At 33.3% G+C, this 18,044-nt stretch overlaps 1 protein-coding gene across 1 annotated transcript in view; it reads left to right on the top strand.

Annotated features, from left to right (window-relative positions):
• Positions 1-17,410, top strand: part of LOC113100113 (prostaglandin F2 receptor negative regulator-like) — a 38,021-nt gene extending 20,611 nt beyond the window's left edge. The window contains exons 5-9 of the mRNA XM_026264978.1: positions 307-729; positions 2,959-3,348; positions 4,408-4,515; positions 13,089-13,394; positions 14,243-17,410. Coding sequence (XP_026120763.1) covers positions 307-729; positions 2,959-3,348; positions 4,408-4,515; positions 13,089-13,394; positions 14,243-14,406 — 1,391 coding nt within the window. The 3' untranslated portion in view covers positions 14,407-17,410. The remainder of the gene's footprint in view (positions 1-306; positions 730-2,958; positions 3,349-4,407; positions 4,516-13,088; positions 13,395-14,242) is intronic.
• Positions 17,411-18,044: the final 634 nt, after the last annotated feature.

Raw genomic sequence — 18,044 nt, 5'->3', positions numbered from 1 at the left:
GTTTTGTAAGTTTTGATGTTTATTTTTTTCCTCAACAAACATGGTTTGAGTTGTTTTGCCTGTCAAGAATGGTATTAAATGTTTACTTCTAATCATGAAAATGATTAAATAATAATACAATGCGGACACAAATCACCAGTTAAATACTTTTTTTTAGAGCCAAACTTGAATTAATATCCTAAAATGCACAACATTCCTTAAAAATCCAAAAATGTAGGTTATTTCTTTATTTGTTTTATTTTGTTGATCGCAAATAGATGTGCAACACAAAAATGTAGTTTAACATATTTTTTCTTTCTCTCTCAGATCCAGAGTACACTGTTGTTCTGAACTCATCTGTGAACGCAAAGATGTCTGGCGACCCGACGGAGCTGGAATGCAAAGTCACAAATATGTCGAACCTTCGTAGCGGGCGGCTGGGAGTGTCGTGGCTGTACAGAGGCGTTCAGCCCGGAGACGTCCCGTTATCCACTCACACCATCGCCTCTCTGGATGAGAACGGGAACCTGGTGGCAGGCAAGACGTACAAGAGCCGCGTGGAGGCGGGGCTTATTACAGTGACCCGAGCAGAACCTTCTGTGTTCAAGCTCCGCCTCCTTCACACGACGGACACCGACGCCGGTGAATACACTTGTGCTGTAACCGCATGGGTGCCGTCTCGACATGGGAACTGGAAAAAGGCTGCCGAGCATGTGTCCTCAGCGCTGAAAGTCAGCTTTGCTAACAAGCGTAAGTGTGCATCCATTAGGATGGTTTTGTAATTTTTTTTAGGGTTAGTTTATTGTTTATTTAAAAAAAAAAAAATCTTATATTTAAACTTTATTTTGCTTGTGCAAATATTATTATATTATATTATATTATATTATATTATATTATATTATATTATATTATATTATATTATATTATATTATATTATATTATATTATATTATATTATATTAAACTGTTTTATTCCAAAATCCAAAGGACAAAAGTGCATCAAATAATATCATGAGGTATGTATAGTATGCTCCTGAAAATATTATTATTTGTATTTAACAAAAAATATTTTATTATCATTATTTGTATTTAACTATTTTTATTCAAAAGATAATATTGTTGTTGTTAACAAAAGTGAATCAAATCATATTGTGAGGTAAAGTATTTTGATTGTTATGTAATTTGTATAAAGTTTCATTTATATTTTTAGAATTAATTTATTTTCATAATAATAAAAATATATATATATATTTTTTTGTGTGTTTATATATATATATATATATAGTTTGTATCATTTTGGCTTTGTGAAAAGTTACACACAAATTATTATTATATTAATAATAGCAATATTAATATTATTACTGTATATCAACCATTTTTCCTCAATCAAAAGTTCAAAGTGAAACCAGTCGTATCGTGAGGTAGTGTAAGTATACATTTGGATGACTACGAAATCTTAGAAAATTTGTTCACCCAAAGCAGAAAATTGCAAGACCTTGCAACAAGTTTCAGCAAGACTAGTAAAACATTTTTCTGTTTAGTTTGCACTGTATGTGAAATATCAAAAGTGTCTCGTTTGTTTTAGACACCTGTGTGTACTGCAGCTCAAATGTTCACGCTTCTATTCTGGTCTGACACATGACGTCTCAGCTCATTGATTTCCTGCATCATTTCTATAATTACCTGAATGGAATAACCACATGCATGGAAGCATTTGCCCCGGTTGACTTCAACCAGCGCCGTCTCTGTAATGGGGAATCCTCTGCTTCATGAGGACGTATAAATTATGCATTTGTATTATATTCTGATGTGTTTTGTGAGCTGCGGGTCTGATGCATTTCTCCACAGGGTGCAGTTTTTTCTGACATGCTGAACACTTGTGTTCAAAACGGTTGCTGCATCAAGTTACACAGCTGCAATTGCAGCTATAATGACATCTGAACATTTGGCATAATTTTGCCATTATCTGATATTGTGCCTGCTATATTGGGACACTTTTTATATTCCAAGATGCGAATCCATTGTCTTATGCAATTCAAGACCAATAACTTTCAGCCAGAAGACATGGCAGTGTTGCATTAGGACTGTATTTCTGCATGATATTTAGATGTCGATCATTCAGAGCTCAGAGTTTTTTATTTTATTTATTTAAGTAAATAATTTATTTTATTTATTGGTGAATCGTGGATTGAAATTTTATTTTGTGTTAATATTTAATGTTTATATTGCTTGCAGCAGTATAATGAGGATAGCGGCTGATATCGCATTAATATCAGTGTTATTTTAATATCACATAATACTACATTTTAATTAATATTTTTTTATATTTCAATATGAATATTATATAACATATTAAATAATACAAATAATATAAAATAAAATAAATATTAATATTTATTATGCTAAAATAAAATAACAATAATAATAATAATAATTATTATTATTATTATTATTATTATTAATAGTTTATTCCTTTGTAATGAAGCTATATGTTTTTTAGTGTTTTTAATATTTTTGTTGTTTGTAAATATTGCATATGATATGATATGACATATAACATAAAATAACATTATTTAATTTCATTTCATTGCAATCAACAAGATGTTTTTAATAATTTTATTTTAAGTTAACACTGATGGCCCTGATTGATATCTCTGACTTTTGATCGCAGAGCAAATATAAGCAAACATTAGCACAGTTGCATTAATTAAAGTCTCCATTTAATCTGCAGTCAAGTCAAGTCACCTTTATTTATATAGCGCTTTAAACAAACAACATTGTGTCAAAGCAACTGAACAACATTCATTAGGAAAACAGTGTGTCAATAATGATAGTTAAAGGCAGTTCATCATTGAATTCAGTGATGTCATCTCTGTACAGTTTAAACAGTGTCTGTGTATTTATTTGCAATCAAGTCAACGATATCACTGGAGTCACTATTAATGAGATGTGTATGGTTCTCCTCATGTGTCTCACTCAGGTCCTGTACTCAGTGTCGTGGCCCGGCGTCTCCGTGAAGCTTCAGCTGCCGGCTCCAGGTTTGAGATGAGCTGCCAGACTCACGTCCAGAACATCCCGCCGGGAGCCGCCTTCTCCATCCTCGTCTTGTCCGAGGAGGCCATCGGGTCGTCCAGCCGCAAACTGGCGTCTCTGAGCCTCGAGATGGTCCTGCAGCTGGAGGAAGACCGGGACCTGATGCTGGTGAAGAGCGGGAAGAGGGAGTTCCAGTTCTGGATGCCGGCGGTGCGAGAGACCGATCGAGGCTTTTACTGGTGTGAGATGAAGGCCTGGACGAAGCAGAGCGGGGAAGACTGGGTGGAGATGGCCAAAGGAGTGTCCAATAAGGTTCAGATCGATTTCATACACAAAGGTACAGGATGCAAGATATATTTAGATCAATTTCACAAAAACATTTCAATTTCTAACATTATGAATGCCCCTGCTGCTTTGAGAAATTGTTTTTGCTTATATACAGTAACATGTGTTTGTTATTTTATTGTATTTGGTGTATCATTGAAGTTTGTTGTTTTATATTTCATGTTTATTTTGCTTGTAGCACTTGGGTTTAAGAAAAATGCATTTACAAATAAAATTAAAATTATTTATAATAAAATGCTACTATTAATAATTATATTATTATTATTATTGTTGTTGTTGTTGTTGTTGTTGTTGTTGTTATTAGATATAATAATTCAAATTACTGTTTGTGATAAAATAATAATACCAATAACAAAAATTTTGAATTAAAATATTATTTTTAATATTGTTGTTATTATTTACAGAAAATCAAGAGCTGGGCAATAATGTAGTTTATTTTGAGACTAATTTTTTATTTTTATTTTTTATTTTTTATTTTTTTATTTTTTTTTTATTATTTCTTTCCTTTTCTTTATTTTTATATTTTATATTGTATTGTAGATTATTTTTTTTAATTTAATTTAATTTATTATTTATTTATTTAATTGTTTGTATTATTTATTTATTTTACATTTGTTTGGCTTATAGTACTTAGGACTTGAGAAAAGTGCTTTTGCAAATTAAATTAAATTAAATTAAATTAATAAAAATAAAAATAATAATAATAATAATAATAATAATAATAATAATAATAATAATAATAATAATGTTATTAATCCAATCATTATCACATTTGACCCTGAAATCAAAAGGACAACAGAAATAAATTCCATTTTAACATTCATTCACATAGAAAAGAGGTATTTTGAATTTGTATTTGTATCTGTATTTTTGATCTCATAAATGCAGCCTTGATTTTGACTTCTTTCAAAAACATGTAACAAATCTTATAGAACTTTTTAACAGTAGTTCAAATGACTCACACAATGCTCAATATACAGTATACTTTAACATGTCTATCTTATAAGACTTAAATGGAGTTATTTTTGTCCTGTTTTATGATTCTCACAAGGTCCCACGTTTGATGTGTCCATCAGTTCAGACACAACGAGTGTGTTCCCCTGGGAAACTGTGAAGATGGAGTGTGATGTCAGTGTTAGCGGCACGTCTCCGACTACAGGCGAGTTAAACACCTCTCTTTCTCATCCACACACAAATCAAATAAAGAAGATAGATGAATGCTAGTTAGGAATAACTTTACACTGCTGGTGTAAACCAATTATCAGTTGAAACATTTAGAATCTTAATAGTTTGTTTCTTTAAACATAAGGTAAATCTTGTTAGATTAATGTTTAAATCATGAAGAAGAAAACACACCGGAAAAAAAATTATTTTGCTTAAAATGGGTTCACCCTTAGGCCATCCAAAATGCAGATGAGTTTGTTTCTTCAGCTGATTTGGAGAAATGAAGCATTGCATCAGTGTCTCACCAATGGATGCTCTGCAGTGAATGGGTGCCGTCAGAATGAGAGCTGATAAAAACATCACAATAATCCACAGCACTCCAGACTATCATTTAATGTGATTGTGAGAAACAAATCCATCATTCAGACGTTTTTTTTTACAGAAAATTTTTGCTTCCAGCTAAAATACCATAACAAAGCTTGCTCCAGTGAAAAAATGGCCTCGTCTGAATCAGGAGAGAAATCTGCACAGATCAAGCACAGTTTACAAAGGAAAACTTTTTCAGATTATTATAGACTATGGACTCAAAAATATTAATGATGGATTTGTTTCATCTTTTGTCTTCTCAATACATTAACTGATGGACTGGAGTGGCTGTGGATTATTGTGATGTTTTTATCAGCTGTTTGGACTCTCATTCTGACGGCACCCATTCACTGCAGAGCATCCATTGGTAAGACACTGATGCAATGCTACATTTCTCCAAATCTGACGAAGAAACAAACTTATCATAAGTGAAAAACTCGTCATTTTCATCAAATATATTGATGCCAAAACAAAACAAAATTACAGCATTACAGAAAAACATCACTTTGTCAAGAGACCATCACAGTAGTACTTTGAGTTCAAAACCGTTATTTTACTAAACCTTGAATAAATAGGTTATATTATGTTATCAGTCTTACTTTGTTCATTAAACACTATTAGAAGACGCTCATTCCTCTGCGACAGCTGAGAAAAAAATCATGCAAACCCTGTTCCTGAGATGTTCCACACTTCAGCCAAAATCATCAGGTTCACAGCGAGACCCAGATCAGATTTGTGCAATAATAACAGATCAGCTAACAGCAGATGTGCTCGTGCCTGCTCGTGTTGCATTTGGATCTTTGTTCTGAAAACAAGAGCTAGTCTGTTTAAGTGTGTGTGTGTGTGTGTGTGTTTGTGTGTGTGAGCACTTCTTCAGTCCAGTTTGTTGACATCTAGCAGGAGTTTCTATTCAAACATTTGATTCTGTAGTGTTGTATTTTTCACAGATCCTAAAGATCAGGCATTTATGGCTTCACTGAGTCATTCAGGACACTTGTTGATTTATTTCATCCATTTCCTTGTGTTACTTCCTTTAGGTGTGTTTACACGATGAAAGTTCATCTAATGTTCACGGTCGCCGTGATTTTGCCAAGTAAGACATGATCCTGGATCAACATTATTGTCCAAAAACATAGACTAAACCCAATCCCTACCCCTAAACCTAACCTTATGCATAATTTATTCCTAAAATAGCTGATTAAGAAGGGTGAAGAAGCACCTAACTCTGATTGTAAGCCTAAAACAGATATTTTCTGAAAAGTTATATCTTAAAGGGATAGTTCACCCAAAAATGAAAATGTGATGTTTATCTGCTTACCCCCAGGGCATTTCTACTGTGAAACAAAAAAAAACTGAGATTTTTAGCTCAAACCGTTGCAGTCTATCAGTCTAATAATGTAAACGGATGGGAATTACAGCTAAAACATACAGTAAAAAAATACTATCGCTTTAATTCAGACTCTTTGGCTCATGTTTGCTTTGAGAAAAGAGCAATGGGAGAAAAGGAGAGATTCGCTGTCACTTTTATTTTTGTTTCATGTCACAGTCTGAACGTTTTATAACCATAGTATGTTGGTGTGATTTTATAATGAACAAAATTAATAATAACATGCATTGATTTTTTTACAGTTTTGATAAATAAGTAGTCTATGTATTTGCAATGTATCTGTAAAACACTATTATAGTTTATATTAATATTTTGAATTCGTTTTTAGACTTTCTGTTTTGGTTTTAATTTTAGTTAAACTTTTAGTAATTGTATTGTGACATTTTAGCAAATTTTTTTATTTGTTATATTGATATAGGTTTTTATGCATTTTAATTTCAGTTTTAGTTTATTTTAAGTTAAACAAAATTTACAAAAAGATTAATGTTACCTTGAAAACTAACATTTATCTTATATATATATATATATATATATATATATATATATATATATATATATATATATATATATATATATATATCTTATCTTATATATATATATATATATATATATATATATATATATATATATATATCTTATCTTATATATATATATATATATATATATATATATATGTAAAACTAAAAACTAAACTGATAATTATTGTATATTATATTGTATTATATTTAATTAATATATATTATATCATCATATAATATACATTACATTAGCCTAATGTTTTGTTTTAAATAATTGACAGGTTTTTTTTTTTTGTTTGTTTGTTTTTTAATTATTATTATTTTTATTAAAACAAAATATAGGTTTTAAAGGGATATACTCCACCCTAAAATGAAAAATTTTGTCATTAATAATTCACCCCCATGTCGCTCAAAACCCCTTAAAATCTGGAGGCTTGAGACTGTCCCATAGACTGTCAAATAAATAACAGTGTCAAGGTGCAGAAAAGGTATGAAAAGTCGTCGTCAAAATACTCCATCCGTCATCAGACAAGCAATCTTGGTTACATGAAACGGCGGGAACACTTTTTGAAGCGAACAATGATTGTTTTATTTGAAATCAAAGCTAAATACACATAGAAACAGCGCATCCTTGTGGTGTGGAGGACACAGAAGAGCATACACAGCACGGTGATATGGAGTGACACAGAGGATACCGTTGAAAAATTAATTATTGAATAAAGTCGTTATTTTTGTTTTCTTTGGTTACCAAAAGTGTTCCCATTGCTTCATGTAACCCAGATTGCACGTCTGATGACAGATGGAGTATTTTGATGAAAACTTTTCATACCTTTTCTGGACCTTGACACTGTTATTTTTTTGGCTTGTATGGGACAGTCTCAAGCCTCCAGATTTCCATCCAAAATATCTTAAATTGTGTTCTGAAGACGAACAGAGCTTTTCAGGTTTGCAATGACATGGGGGTAAGTGATTAATGACAACATTTTCATTTTGGGGTGGAGTAACCCTTTAAGTACAAATAGTCAAAGGAAAGGAAGGTTATCTTACAGTGACTTTCATTGAACTGAAGTATGAGGAAGTATTTCAACACCCCAAAAAAATCCAGGTTTCACCTTTATGATGACGGTTTTCTCTGGAAATATTTGTAACCTGTTGGAGGTTAAGTGTTGGTCAGGATGAGGCAATAAACCAGTCTTTAGGAGGACGTTAGTAAAATCTGACTCAGACGTGTCTGTGCTTGCCTTTATTGCAGCACAAACATAGAAATGAATGTTTAATGTTGGGAAAAGACTTCATAAACTGATGTCATGTGAAACTGGGTCACGCTGTGTGTGTTTTTCAGCGTGCAGCAACATGTCAAGCTGCCTCAAGATCAAGACGTCATGTGTCATAATTTATAATGTTGCAAAAATGCAATACACATATATATATAGTTGTGATTTTTGTTGTCTGATTAAAACTGTTTGAGAACCCACACAAGGTAACATGCACAAACACAAGCCTTTTATTTCAGAAATTCGCCTCAGGTGTGTTTATACTTCTGCATAACCTCTTATTTATGAGTCTTAGTTTAGGACGCTTCATAAGATCCTTTCAAAATATATGCACCTGCATTTTAAATCACCCAGTTTTGATTAATATCACTTGCATTCTTTGTGCACAAACCAGTACCAGAACAATCAAAGTTTATTTCTGCATAGAATAAAAACTACAATATAATCTCACAATTCTGACCTTTCAGTTTTTTATATATGTAATATGAACTCACAATTCAGACTTTCATGCATTTATGCCTTTTTTTCCCCTCAAATTCTTATTTTTATTCAGTTTTTATTTTGTAATTCTGACTTTTTTCATGTAATTCTGACATTTTTATAAAATTTAATTTTTACTCTGAATTTATATCTTGCAAATCTAAATTTATATCTAACAAATCTGACGATTTATTTCACAAATCTGAATTTATATCTCATAATTCAGGCACTTTTTCCCTTGCAATTGTTTTTTTTTTTATATATATTAAATTCAGAAACGTTTCAAGCAATTATCTTACATTTTACAAAATGTAAAATTTTCACTTTTTTAATCTTGTAAATTAAATTTTTCATTTAATATATATTTTTTTAACTTTATTTCAATTAATATTTTTTTAGCTAGTTAACAATAACAACACTCTTGAGGACTGAATGACTGAATATAACTCTCTCTGTGTTTAGTTGTGAGTTGTGTGTATTGCAGTATTAGATGCTGTAATACGAACAACTTTTCCTGGAGACAGCTCCTGCCGTGTTGTTTTATCTGTAAGGAAGCTTTAACTCATTGTAATCTATCATTCCTCTAATAGATCTCATTCTCCGCTGCTTTATTTCCTCCCAAGGCCAAAGTCTTGGCACATCAGTAACACTGTAATCTCAGGGGATGAACAGCAAGTACTTCCCCTCGGCTGCAGGGCTTCATAACCATCTTTTGTCTTTTATGTAAGACTCTGCATGTCTGTTGTCCCAGAAAAGAGCAGGTTCGAGTCAAGCTTCTGCGTCTGTATCACCCTGATGTGCCTTTAGTTCTTCCTCCAGACATCTTCATGATATATGGTTTAAATGTCTGACAGCACACTGAAAATCTAAGATGCAAAATCAGCTTTCAATTTGCAATATTCTCTGTCGGTCATGTGACTCTCTGTGCCATCGGTCAGATTTTCTTGCTTCTGTTGAGGCTCGAGATGCTCTTTGTAAGATCTCAAATCATGCTGGAGGACCTGATTATCACGCTTTATGTATTAAGAAAAAAGAAGGTAAAATTTTGAAAATCAGTATTATTATTTTTTTCTTTTTCTTTTTTTTTCTCAAATTGTCAAATTATAAATGTTTTTTTTTTTTTATAAAAAAAAAATTTTTAAAATCGTATATATATATATATATATATATATATATATATATATATATATATATATATATATATATATATATATATATATATATATACTATTTTATTATTTATATATTTTTGTTGCTTAATTTTAATTGTTTATATGTTTATGTTGTATGTTTTATACAAACAAATATTTGTTTTGACACTATTTCCCTTTTTAATACTGTAAAGATGCTTTGACACAATCTGCATTGTAAAAAGTACTATATAAATAACTGTAAATATGTATGAAATTTGCTTATATTTTCTTATATTTGTTTAAAATATTTTACATTCATATATTTATTTTTACTATTTTAAATATAGTCTTATAATAAATTTTAATATATAGTAATACAATTATTAAATGTATACAATTATATAAATAACATTCTGTAATTATTTATTATTATTACACACATGCATATATAATTTGCTTTTATACATTTATTTGTACATTTTATATATTTTTATATATTTGATATATACATTTTTATATATTTCTAAATATTATATATTTATTCACGATATTATTTAATTTAAAAAAAAAATCTTGCTGAGGGGAAAAACACATCCTGAGGTGGTCACAGTTATTTAATTTGATAAAGATTACGAAGACAAATGGAATAATGAACATTTTAATTTCACAATTGTGTCATAGAAGAAATTATTTTGAATAGGCCTTTACATTCGGAGGACTGGCGTGCGTTTAAAGGATCGGTGACCCTTGCACAATCATTCTGGTTAAGCACATTAAATCGAATGCCTCTGCGCTGTACATAAGTCCCTCGGGCCAGATGTGTGCTCGTATCCATCGAGGCCTGCTCCGCTCCTGCTGCTGACCCAAGCTCCACACACATTAGCTCAGGATGGACACGGGATCGAGGAGATCATAGGAGGAGTAATAGAGCCTCAGCATTGCGTCTCGCTATCTGAAACGACTCCATACTTCATGAAGATAAAGCGCTGCCATTACTGTTTTATCATTTCCATTATCGTCCACTGATTAGATGCGAGCATCATTGCTGCTAGTGTTCACACTCAAAAAACACTATCGGATTTATTATTTTTACAAACATGCAAAATGGTTAACTATTTGGCATCCGAGGATTTATTGCATTCTGGTCAAACATGAGCGCTGGGTTTATAATTAACCACATTACCCATAATCCTCTGACGACCTCCACAGAATAACTGTAATTAGCAGGATATCGGAAATGTCTCAAATCTATTGTGCTCCAGGTCAGTGCACTTTTGTTCTCTTTATATTTTCCCACCGTATTGAAAAATCACCAGTGAGGTCTGTAGAACAGATTCAATTCAGTGTCCTGCTTCTCTGATGTTTCTCCAGTAATGTCACATACATCTCAGTGTGCTCGCATTCATTTTATAAGCTCTGTATTCTCACTTTGTCCATTATTGGCTAAGTTATGTCTGTTTTTTATTATTTCTCAAAAGGAATTTGTTAGGAGAAATAGCTGAGAAGTTGATTATTGAAAGAAGCTTACATGGAATTCTTTGATTATTTATATGTGACCTTGGAGCACAAAAGCAGTCTTAGGTCTATGGGGTATATTTGTAGCAATAGCCAAAAAAACATTGTATGGGTGAAAATTATCCATTTTTCTTTCATGCCAAAAATCATTAGGATATTAAGTAAAGATCATGTTCCATGAAGATATTTTGTAAACTTCCTACTGTAAATATATCAAAACTTATTTTTTTATTTGTAATACAGTATGCATTTATAAGAATTAATCTGGACAACTTTAAATGTTATTTTCTCAGTATTTAGATTTTTTTGCACCCTCAGATTCCAGATTTTCAAATAGTAATATTGTCCGATCCTAACAAACCATACATCAATGGAAAGATTAGATTATTTATTCTTCTTTCTGAATAAAAAAAAAAAAAAAAACATTAAAACTGGTTTTGTTTGTGCATTTAATTTTACCAAAATGTGGGCCCTCATTCTTTAATTTTTGCAATAAATGTATGCATTTATTTCTGAATTTGGCCATTCATTTTTTTATGCATGTATTTAAGCATTTGTGCATTTTATTTATGTATGCATTTATTTATGCACATTCTCATTTATTTATTTGTGCATACTTTATTAACATATTGTGTTTATTTATTTATGCATTTATGCACTTATTTTGTCATTTATCTGTGCATATATTTGTGCATTGATGCCTTCATGCATTTATTAATGAATTGATCTGAACTGATCCTTCTATTAAAACTAGTTCATTATATTAGCTGTAAATCTTGTTAAATCATAATTTTACAGGGGTTTTAGGGTTAACAGCATTCTCAGGTATGCGTAATGACTTCTTGAACTATGAAAGAGTGATAACAATTTAATCAAAGCTAATGTCCCGCAATGTTTGGTGGGTTTTTCTCATTTTCTCATTCATTGTCTAGGTCTGTGTAATGGGGAGAGGGCCGTTGTGTTCAGGTCTTTGAGTCAGCGCGTGGGTTTGACAGCAGTGGGCCGGCGTACAGTCAGTCTAATTGCTAGTTTGGGACCATCGTGGCTTTATAGTCGTCTCTTTCACTCTTTCTGTGCTCATAGATGTGCATTCCATTGCCGTTCCAGCAATGGGAGACAGAAAGCGTTATTTTTATAGGACATGCCACATCTTCTAATTGATCTTTAGTTCTTTGAACCAGCATGTGTTATTGAGGGGAAAAGACTAATGCAAGAAATGGAGCTGAAAGATTTGCAATTTGATGAGATCTTGGCATGACCTCCATAATAATAAGCAATGCAAGAACAAAAAAAAGTGGTAGAGAAACCTCAAAAAAAATGCATGTTAAAGGAAAGGTTTTTTTTTTTATTTGCAGTCCTAAAAATATGTCCTCAATATTAATATTTTTGAATCTAGAGGCATTTGTATGTGCTTTTTATGCTCCATATGGTGGTAGATTAGAAACATAATATCTTCTTAATACACAATGTTATTGTATTATGTTGAGAAGGAAGACTCCCTGTACACATGCTCAGGTTAAGCTTGCTTTATTTATGTGTGTCTGTTTATTTATGCATTTATTTACACATTTATACAATTATTTATTAATGCACTTTACACATGAATACATATACAATATACATGGGTTTATGTATGCATTTATTTATACACTATTGCTTATGCTTTTATTCATGCATTATTTCTGCTATATTTACACATTTGTTTACTCATTTATTTATCTATGCATTTATTAGAGTTCATTAAATGCATTATTTATTTACACATTTAAACATATTTTAATTTATGCATTCATTTAGGTATTCATGCACTTTGAAGGAGTTTATTAAATGCATGATTTATGCCCTTTTTTTTGCAGTGCATATGAATCATTATCTTGTGATTTCTTCCCCATCAGATGATGTAGCGTACGAGATGAAGTGGTTTCTGAGTCGTCTGAAGGGTTCAAACAGCCCGTCCCTGCTAGCCAGTATGGACCGCTGGGGTGTTGTGCACAAGGCTCCTCGCAACGACAGCAGCGACTGCAGCCTGGAGCGCCTGGGACCCCGAAGATTCGTCCTGAACGTCCACAGCACACAGGACAGTGACGCTGGTGACTATTACTGCACCGCAACACCCTGGATCCGCTCGACCGCCACCAGGGTCTGGAGCAAAACGCCGGAAATCCTCTCACAGAAAGTCTTTCTTAGTGTCAAGTTTGCATGTGAGTAATAAAGTCCACAGAATTGCTAAATGTAACCCTCAAACCAAGTCATGCTAGTTTCACAAGCTTTTATACGTAAATGGGAGGCTGCCAGCATTTGATTCTCGTTCCCACGACGAAATTACGTTTATCCGAAACTTCTCGGTGCGTGTTGGAGCATGCATGTGTAATATTAAGAAATCTTGTGCATTTACTTGGAATAGTCTAGCAAAATGTGTCATTGTCATCTTTCAGAGAATCTTTCAAAACCTGTATGATTTTCTTTCTTCCATAATTCTTTTTCATACACCAGTAATGCACAGTGAATCTGTCAAGCTCCAATAAGACCAGAAAACACCATAAGTCAAAACTTCAATCCATGTGACTTTTTCCAAGTCTTATGAATATGATAGAAGACTGAAAATATGATAGAAGAATTAAGTAATTTTTCACAGAAAATGTCTTGTCTATGAAGCTATGAAAGCTCTGAAATTTGCTTTAATAACTTTGTGCCTGTAAAAAATATTGATTTATTTATTATGAGTTTATTTGTGCATTTACTTATTTATATGTGCTTCATTATATATATATATATATATATATATATATATATATATATATATATATATATATATATATATATATATATTATTATTAATGCATTTATTTATTTGTGCATTTATTTATATATGGATTTATTTATGAATGCATTATTTATGGATTTACTATATATACATTAATGCATTCATTATTATTAGAGCATTTGTGTTTATCCATATCTTTATGCATTTACATAATTATGTCTTTATTAATATTAATTCTTTAAAAAGCATTATTTTGTAAGTGTGTTTATTTTTGTTTGGTTTCAGTGTGGGACTCGATGAAGATGCCTTTGCTGTACGGCGTCTGTGCTTCGGTGACTGTAGGCATCGTTTCTCTCGTCCTGGGCCTGGTCTGTGCTCACTGCTGCTGTAAAACCACTACACCTACCCCACGCTCTCGCGACAAACTCATGGAGCTGGAGATGGATTGACAAAGACAGTACAGTTGTCCCCTGCCGAACTGGACGGCGTGGTGACAACTGATGAACACTGGGACGCGTCCCTGATTTTATGCACCACCTGGAAGGAGAAACTACAATCTCAGAGGAAAAAACTGCTGGATTAGAGTCAACGACTAGGGCGAAATACTCAAAAATTGCACTAACCACATTCTTATATCAGATGGGTACACGATTTGTTGGATTAATGAACGTTTCGTCATTGAAACAGGAAGAGATACCTGACAAGATCCGAGCAGGATTTGACAGATTGAAGGATTATATTACTCTACATCAAGCTCCAAAGAGATCGTCTGCTTCCAGATCAGGGTTTAAAGACACTCGTTTCTACCATGATTCTTCTGAGTTTGGTGCTACTCTCTTTTTGCAAGACACGGGAGGAGCTGAACCCATGTCACAATGTGAAAGATGGTGTTTTATCTGTGATTCTGTGTTGTAATGTATGTACCGTTCAGTTTTGTTCTCTTACCCATCCAGAGTTTACCAGCTCTGACCAACCCATCTCTCTAAAAGCGAACTAGTCAACCATTACCAGCTGGTTGACTGCAATGCGATGGGCGGTCACACTAGATATGATGAGTATATGATGTTTTTAAAAAAAATGTTTTTTAGTATTTTTTTAATAAATAATAAATTTCTAATATTAAAATATATCATCTTCTCCTGTTTCCAGTGGCAATACAACCCATGTACTGGGTTAACACATCTGTTTAGCTAGCTAGTAACACCCCAGAACAACCTTCAAGAACTCCAGAATTGATCAGCAATTCTGCAGCAATAACTTTTAAAATGTTACAACTATCTAGCAAGATTGGAGCAGTCGTGCCCTAACGGTTAGCGAGTCAGACTTGTAACCCTTGTAACACATGTCACTTCACTTCATTTTTTAGGAAACACTTTGACCATAATAGCCACCAACCAAAGTACCATGAAAATTGAATACTATAGCAAACAAGTGCATCATAGCAACAGCTTTAACAGCTTTTTTAACAGAATTAGCTTCAAGATTTATAAAAACAACCTGGATAGAAACACCATTGCAACAACCTACCAACAATCTACTGTAGCAAAGACCAGAACATCCTAAAACCACCTTGAACATTGTAACAACCACCTAGAACACCAAAGCAATTGCATAAATAGACCCTAGCAACCTCCTACAACAATCTAATGTAGCAAAGACCAAGAGCATCCTAGCAACTACATAGAAATGCCCTAGCAACTACCTAAAACTTAAACATACGCCAAGAGCATCCTAGCAACTACATAGAAATGCCCTAGCAACTACCTAAAACTTAAACATACGCCAAGAGCATCCTAGCAACTACATAGAAATGCCCTAGCAACTACCTAAAACTTAAACATACGCCAAGAGCATCCTAGCAACTACAAAGCAATGCCCTAGCAACTAGCTAAAACTTAAACATACGCCAAGAGCATCCTAGCAACTACATAGAAATGTCCTAGCAACTACCTAAAACTTAAACATACGCCAAGAGCATCCTAGCAACTACAAAGCAATGCCCTAGCAACTAGCTAAAACTTAAACATACGCTAAGAGCATCCTAGCAACTACATAGAAATGCCCTAGCAACTAGCTAAAACTTAGACATACGCCAAGAGCATCCTAGCAACTACATAGAAATGCCCTAGCAACTAGCTAAAACTTAAACATACGCCAAGAGCATCCTAGCAACTACAAAGCAATGCCCTAGCAACTAGCTAAAACTTAAACATACGCCAAGAGCATCCTAGCAACTACAAAGAAATGCCCTAGCAACTACCTAAAACTTAAACATACGCCAAGAGCATCCTAGCAACTACAAAGAAATGCCCTAGCAACTAGCTAAAACTTAAACATACGCCAAGAGCATCCTAGCAACTACAAAGCAATGCCCTAGCAACTAGCTAAAACTTAAACATACGCCAAGAGCATCCTAGCAACTACATAGAAATGCCCTAGCAACTAGCTAAAACTTAAACATACGCCAAGAGCATCCTAGCAACTACATAGAAATGCCCTAGCAACTAGCTAAAACTTAAACATACGCCAAGAGCATCCTAGCAACTACATAGAAATGCCCTAGCAACTAGCTAAAACGTAAACATACGCCAAGAGCATCCTAGCAACTACAAAGAAATGCCCTAGCAACTACCTAAAACGTAAACATACGCCAAGAGCATCCTAGCAACTACATAGAAATGCCCTAGCAACTACCTAAAACGTAAACACACGCCAAGAGCATCCTAGCAACTACATAGAAATGCCCTAGCAACTACCTAAAACTTAAACATACACCAAGAGCATCCCAGAAACTACAAAGCAATGCCCTAGCAACTATGAGGTCACTGAGGTCTGGACTATCCATCCCTAACTCTATAGTAAAGTATTAATATGGTATCTTTTAACAGTGTTCATCCTTCCAAAACAGAAAACATATTTCCCAAACATCTACATCCTTGTCTCTTTTAAAGTGTTCAGCGTATAGAATAACCCATTTTGAACTTTGGTAGAGAGAGGAAGATGAAAGTCCTAGGCTAATTCCCACACACCCCCCGCGATCACATGAGTATGAATGAAAGTGATAGTGTCTAGTGTGGCCGCCCCTCGATTGGATGAAATATCGACTCATTGACTCCTACAGACGGGTCACATGGAGGTCAGGGTTTGCTTGGGTTGAATCTGTGCCTTGGGCCTGGTCTTGAAGCTCCGCTAACAGCTCGGCCCTCCGTTCTTCACCTCCACCGTCACATCACGGAGCAAATAGAGCTGAAACTCAATACTGTGCATTAGGGCCAAGAGACCCCCAGAACAAGCACATTCCTCTTCAGTGACGCCTCAAGGGCATCGGCTGACCCTCTTCTGCATTGTCTGCATCTGAGGGTCTTTGTCTCCACTCCTGAAGCTATGGGCTAACAGTGCTGAAAAAAAAAAAAAAAAAAAAAAAATTCTCCTGTGAATCTTCCATATGGAAGATTGTGGATATTTACAGTGTTTGTGCTCAGCAAACATTCTGGTGTGGATTTGTTTTCAGCCTCTTTTTCTCTGTATTAAACCACTGTTAATTCAGACCGTTTAAACTTTATTTTCTAGATCTTTTCAGTCTTGAGAGTGCTTCTGTATTTGGGTTTTGTAACGTTTATACTTTTTAAGAAAATTAAGATTGAAGTTTAAAACTGTTGCATTGAAAATTACTGTGTTGATATCAAACAGAATTGCAGTTGGTCTTTGTTATTTTTATTTTATTTTTTCGTACTGAATTATGATTGGTGTAAGATTGTGTTATTGACTGGGTTGTTGAGTGAAAAAATGTAGTTACGTTGTTCAGCTGATTAAAGAGTGGTTACACTAGATAATAAGCATGCAAAATTATTACAGAAATATTTTAGAAGGAATATGGGCAACAGGATGTGATGTCATGGTCCAGTGCTTTTGTTTAAAAGAATAAAATATAAATAATATTAATAAATTTAAAATGTTATGATATATTTTGCGTCATCTTGCATATGTACATATTAAATAGTTTTTGTTTCATGCATCTCTATATTATTATTATTATTTTTATTATATTATTATTTTTTTTTTATATAAGTCTCTTCTGCTCACCAAG

The sequence above is a fragment of the Carassius auratus genome, unplaced genomic scaffold (assembly GCF_003368295.1).
Source record: "Carassius auratus strain Wakin unplaced genomic scaffold, ASM336829v1 scaf_tig00217184, whole genome shotgun sequence".
NCBI lineage: Eukaryota > Metazoa > Chordata > Actinopteri > Cypriniformes > Cyprinidae > Carassius > Carassius auratus.
This window is presented reverse-complemented; position numbering and strand designations above follow the sequence as displayed.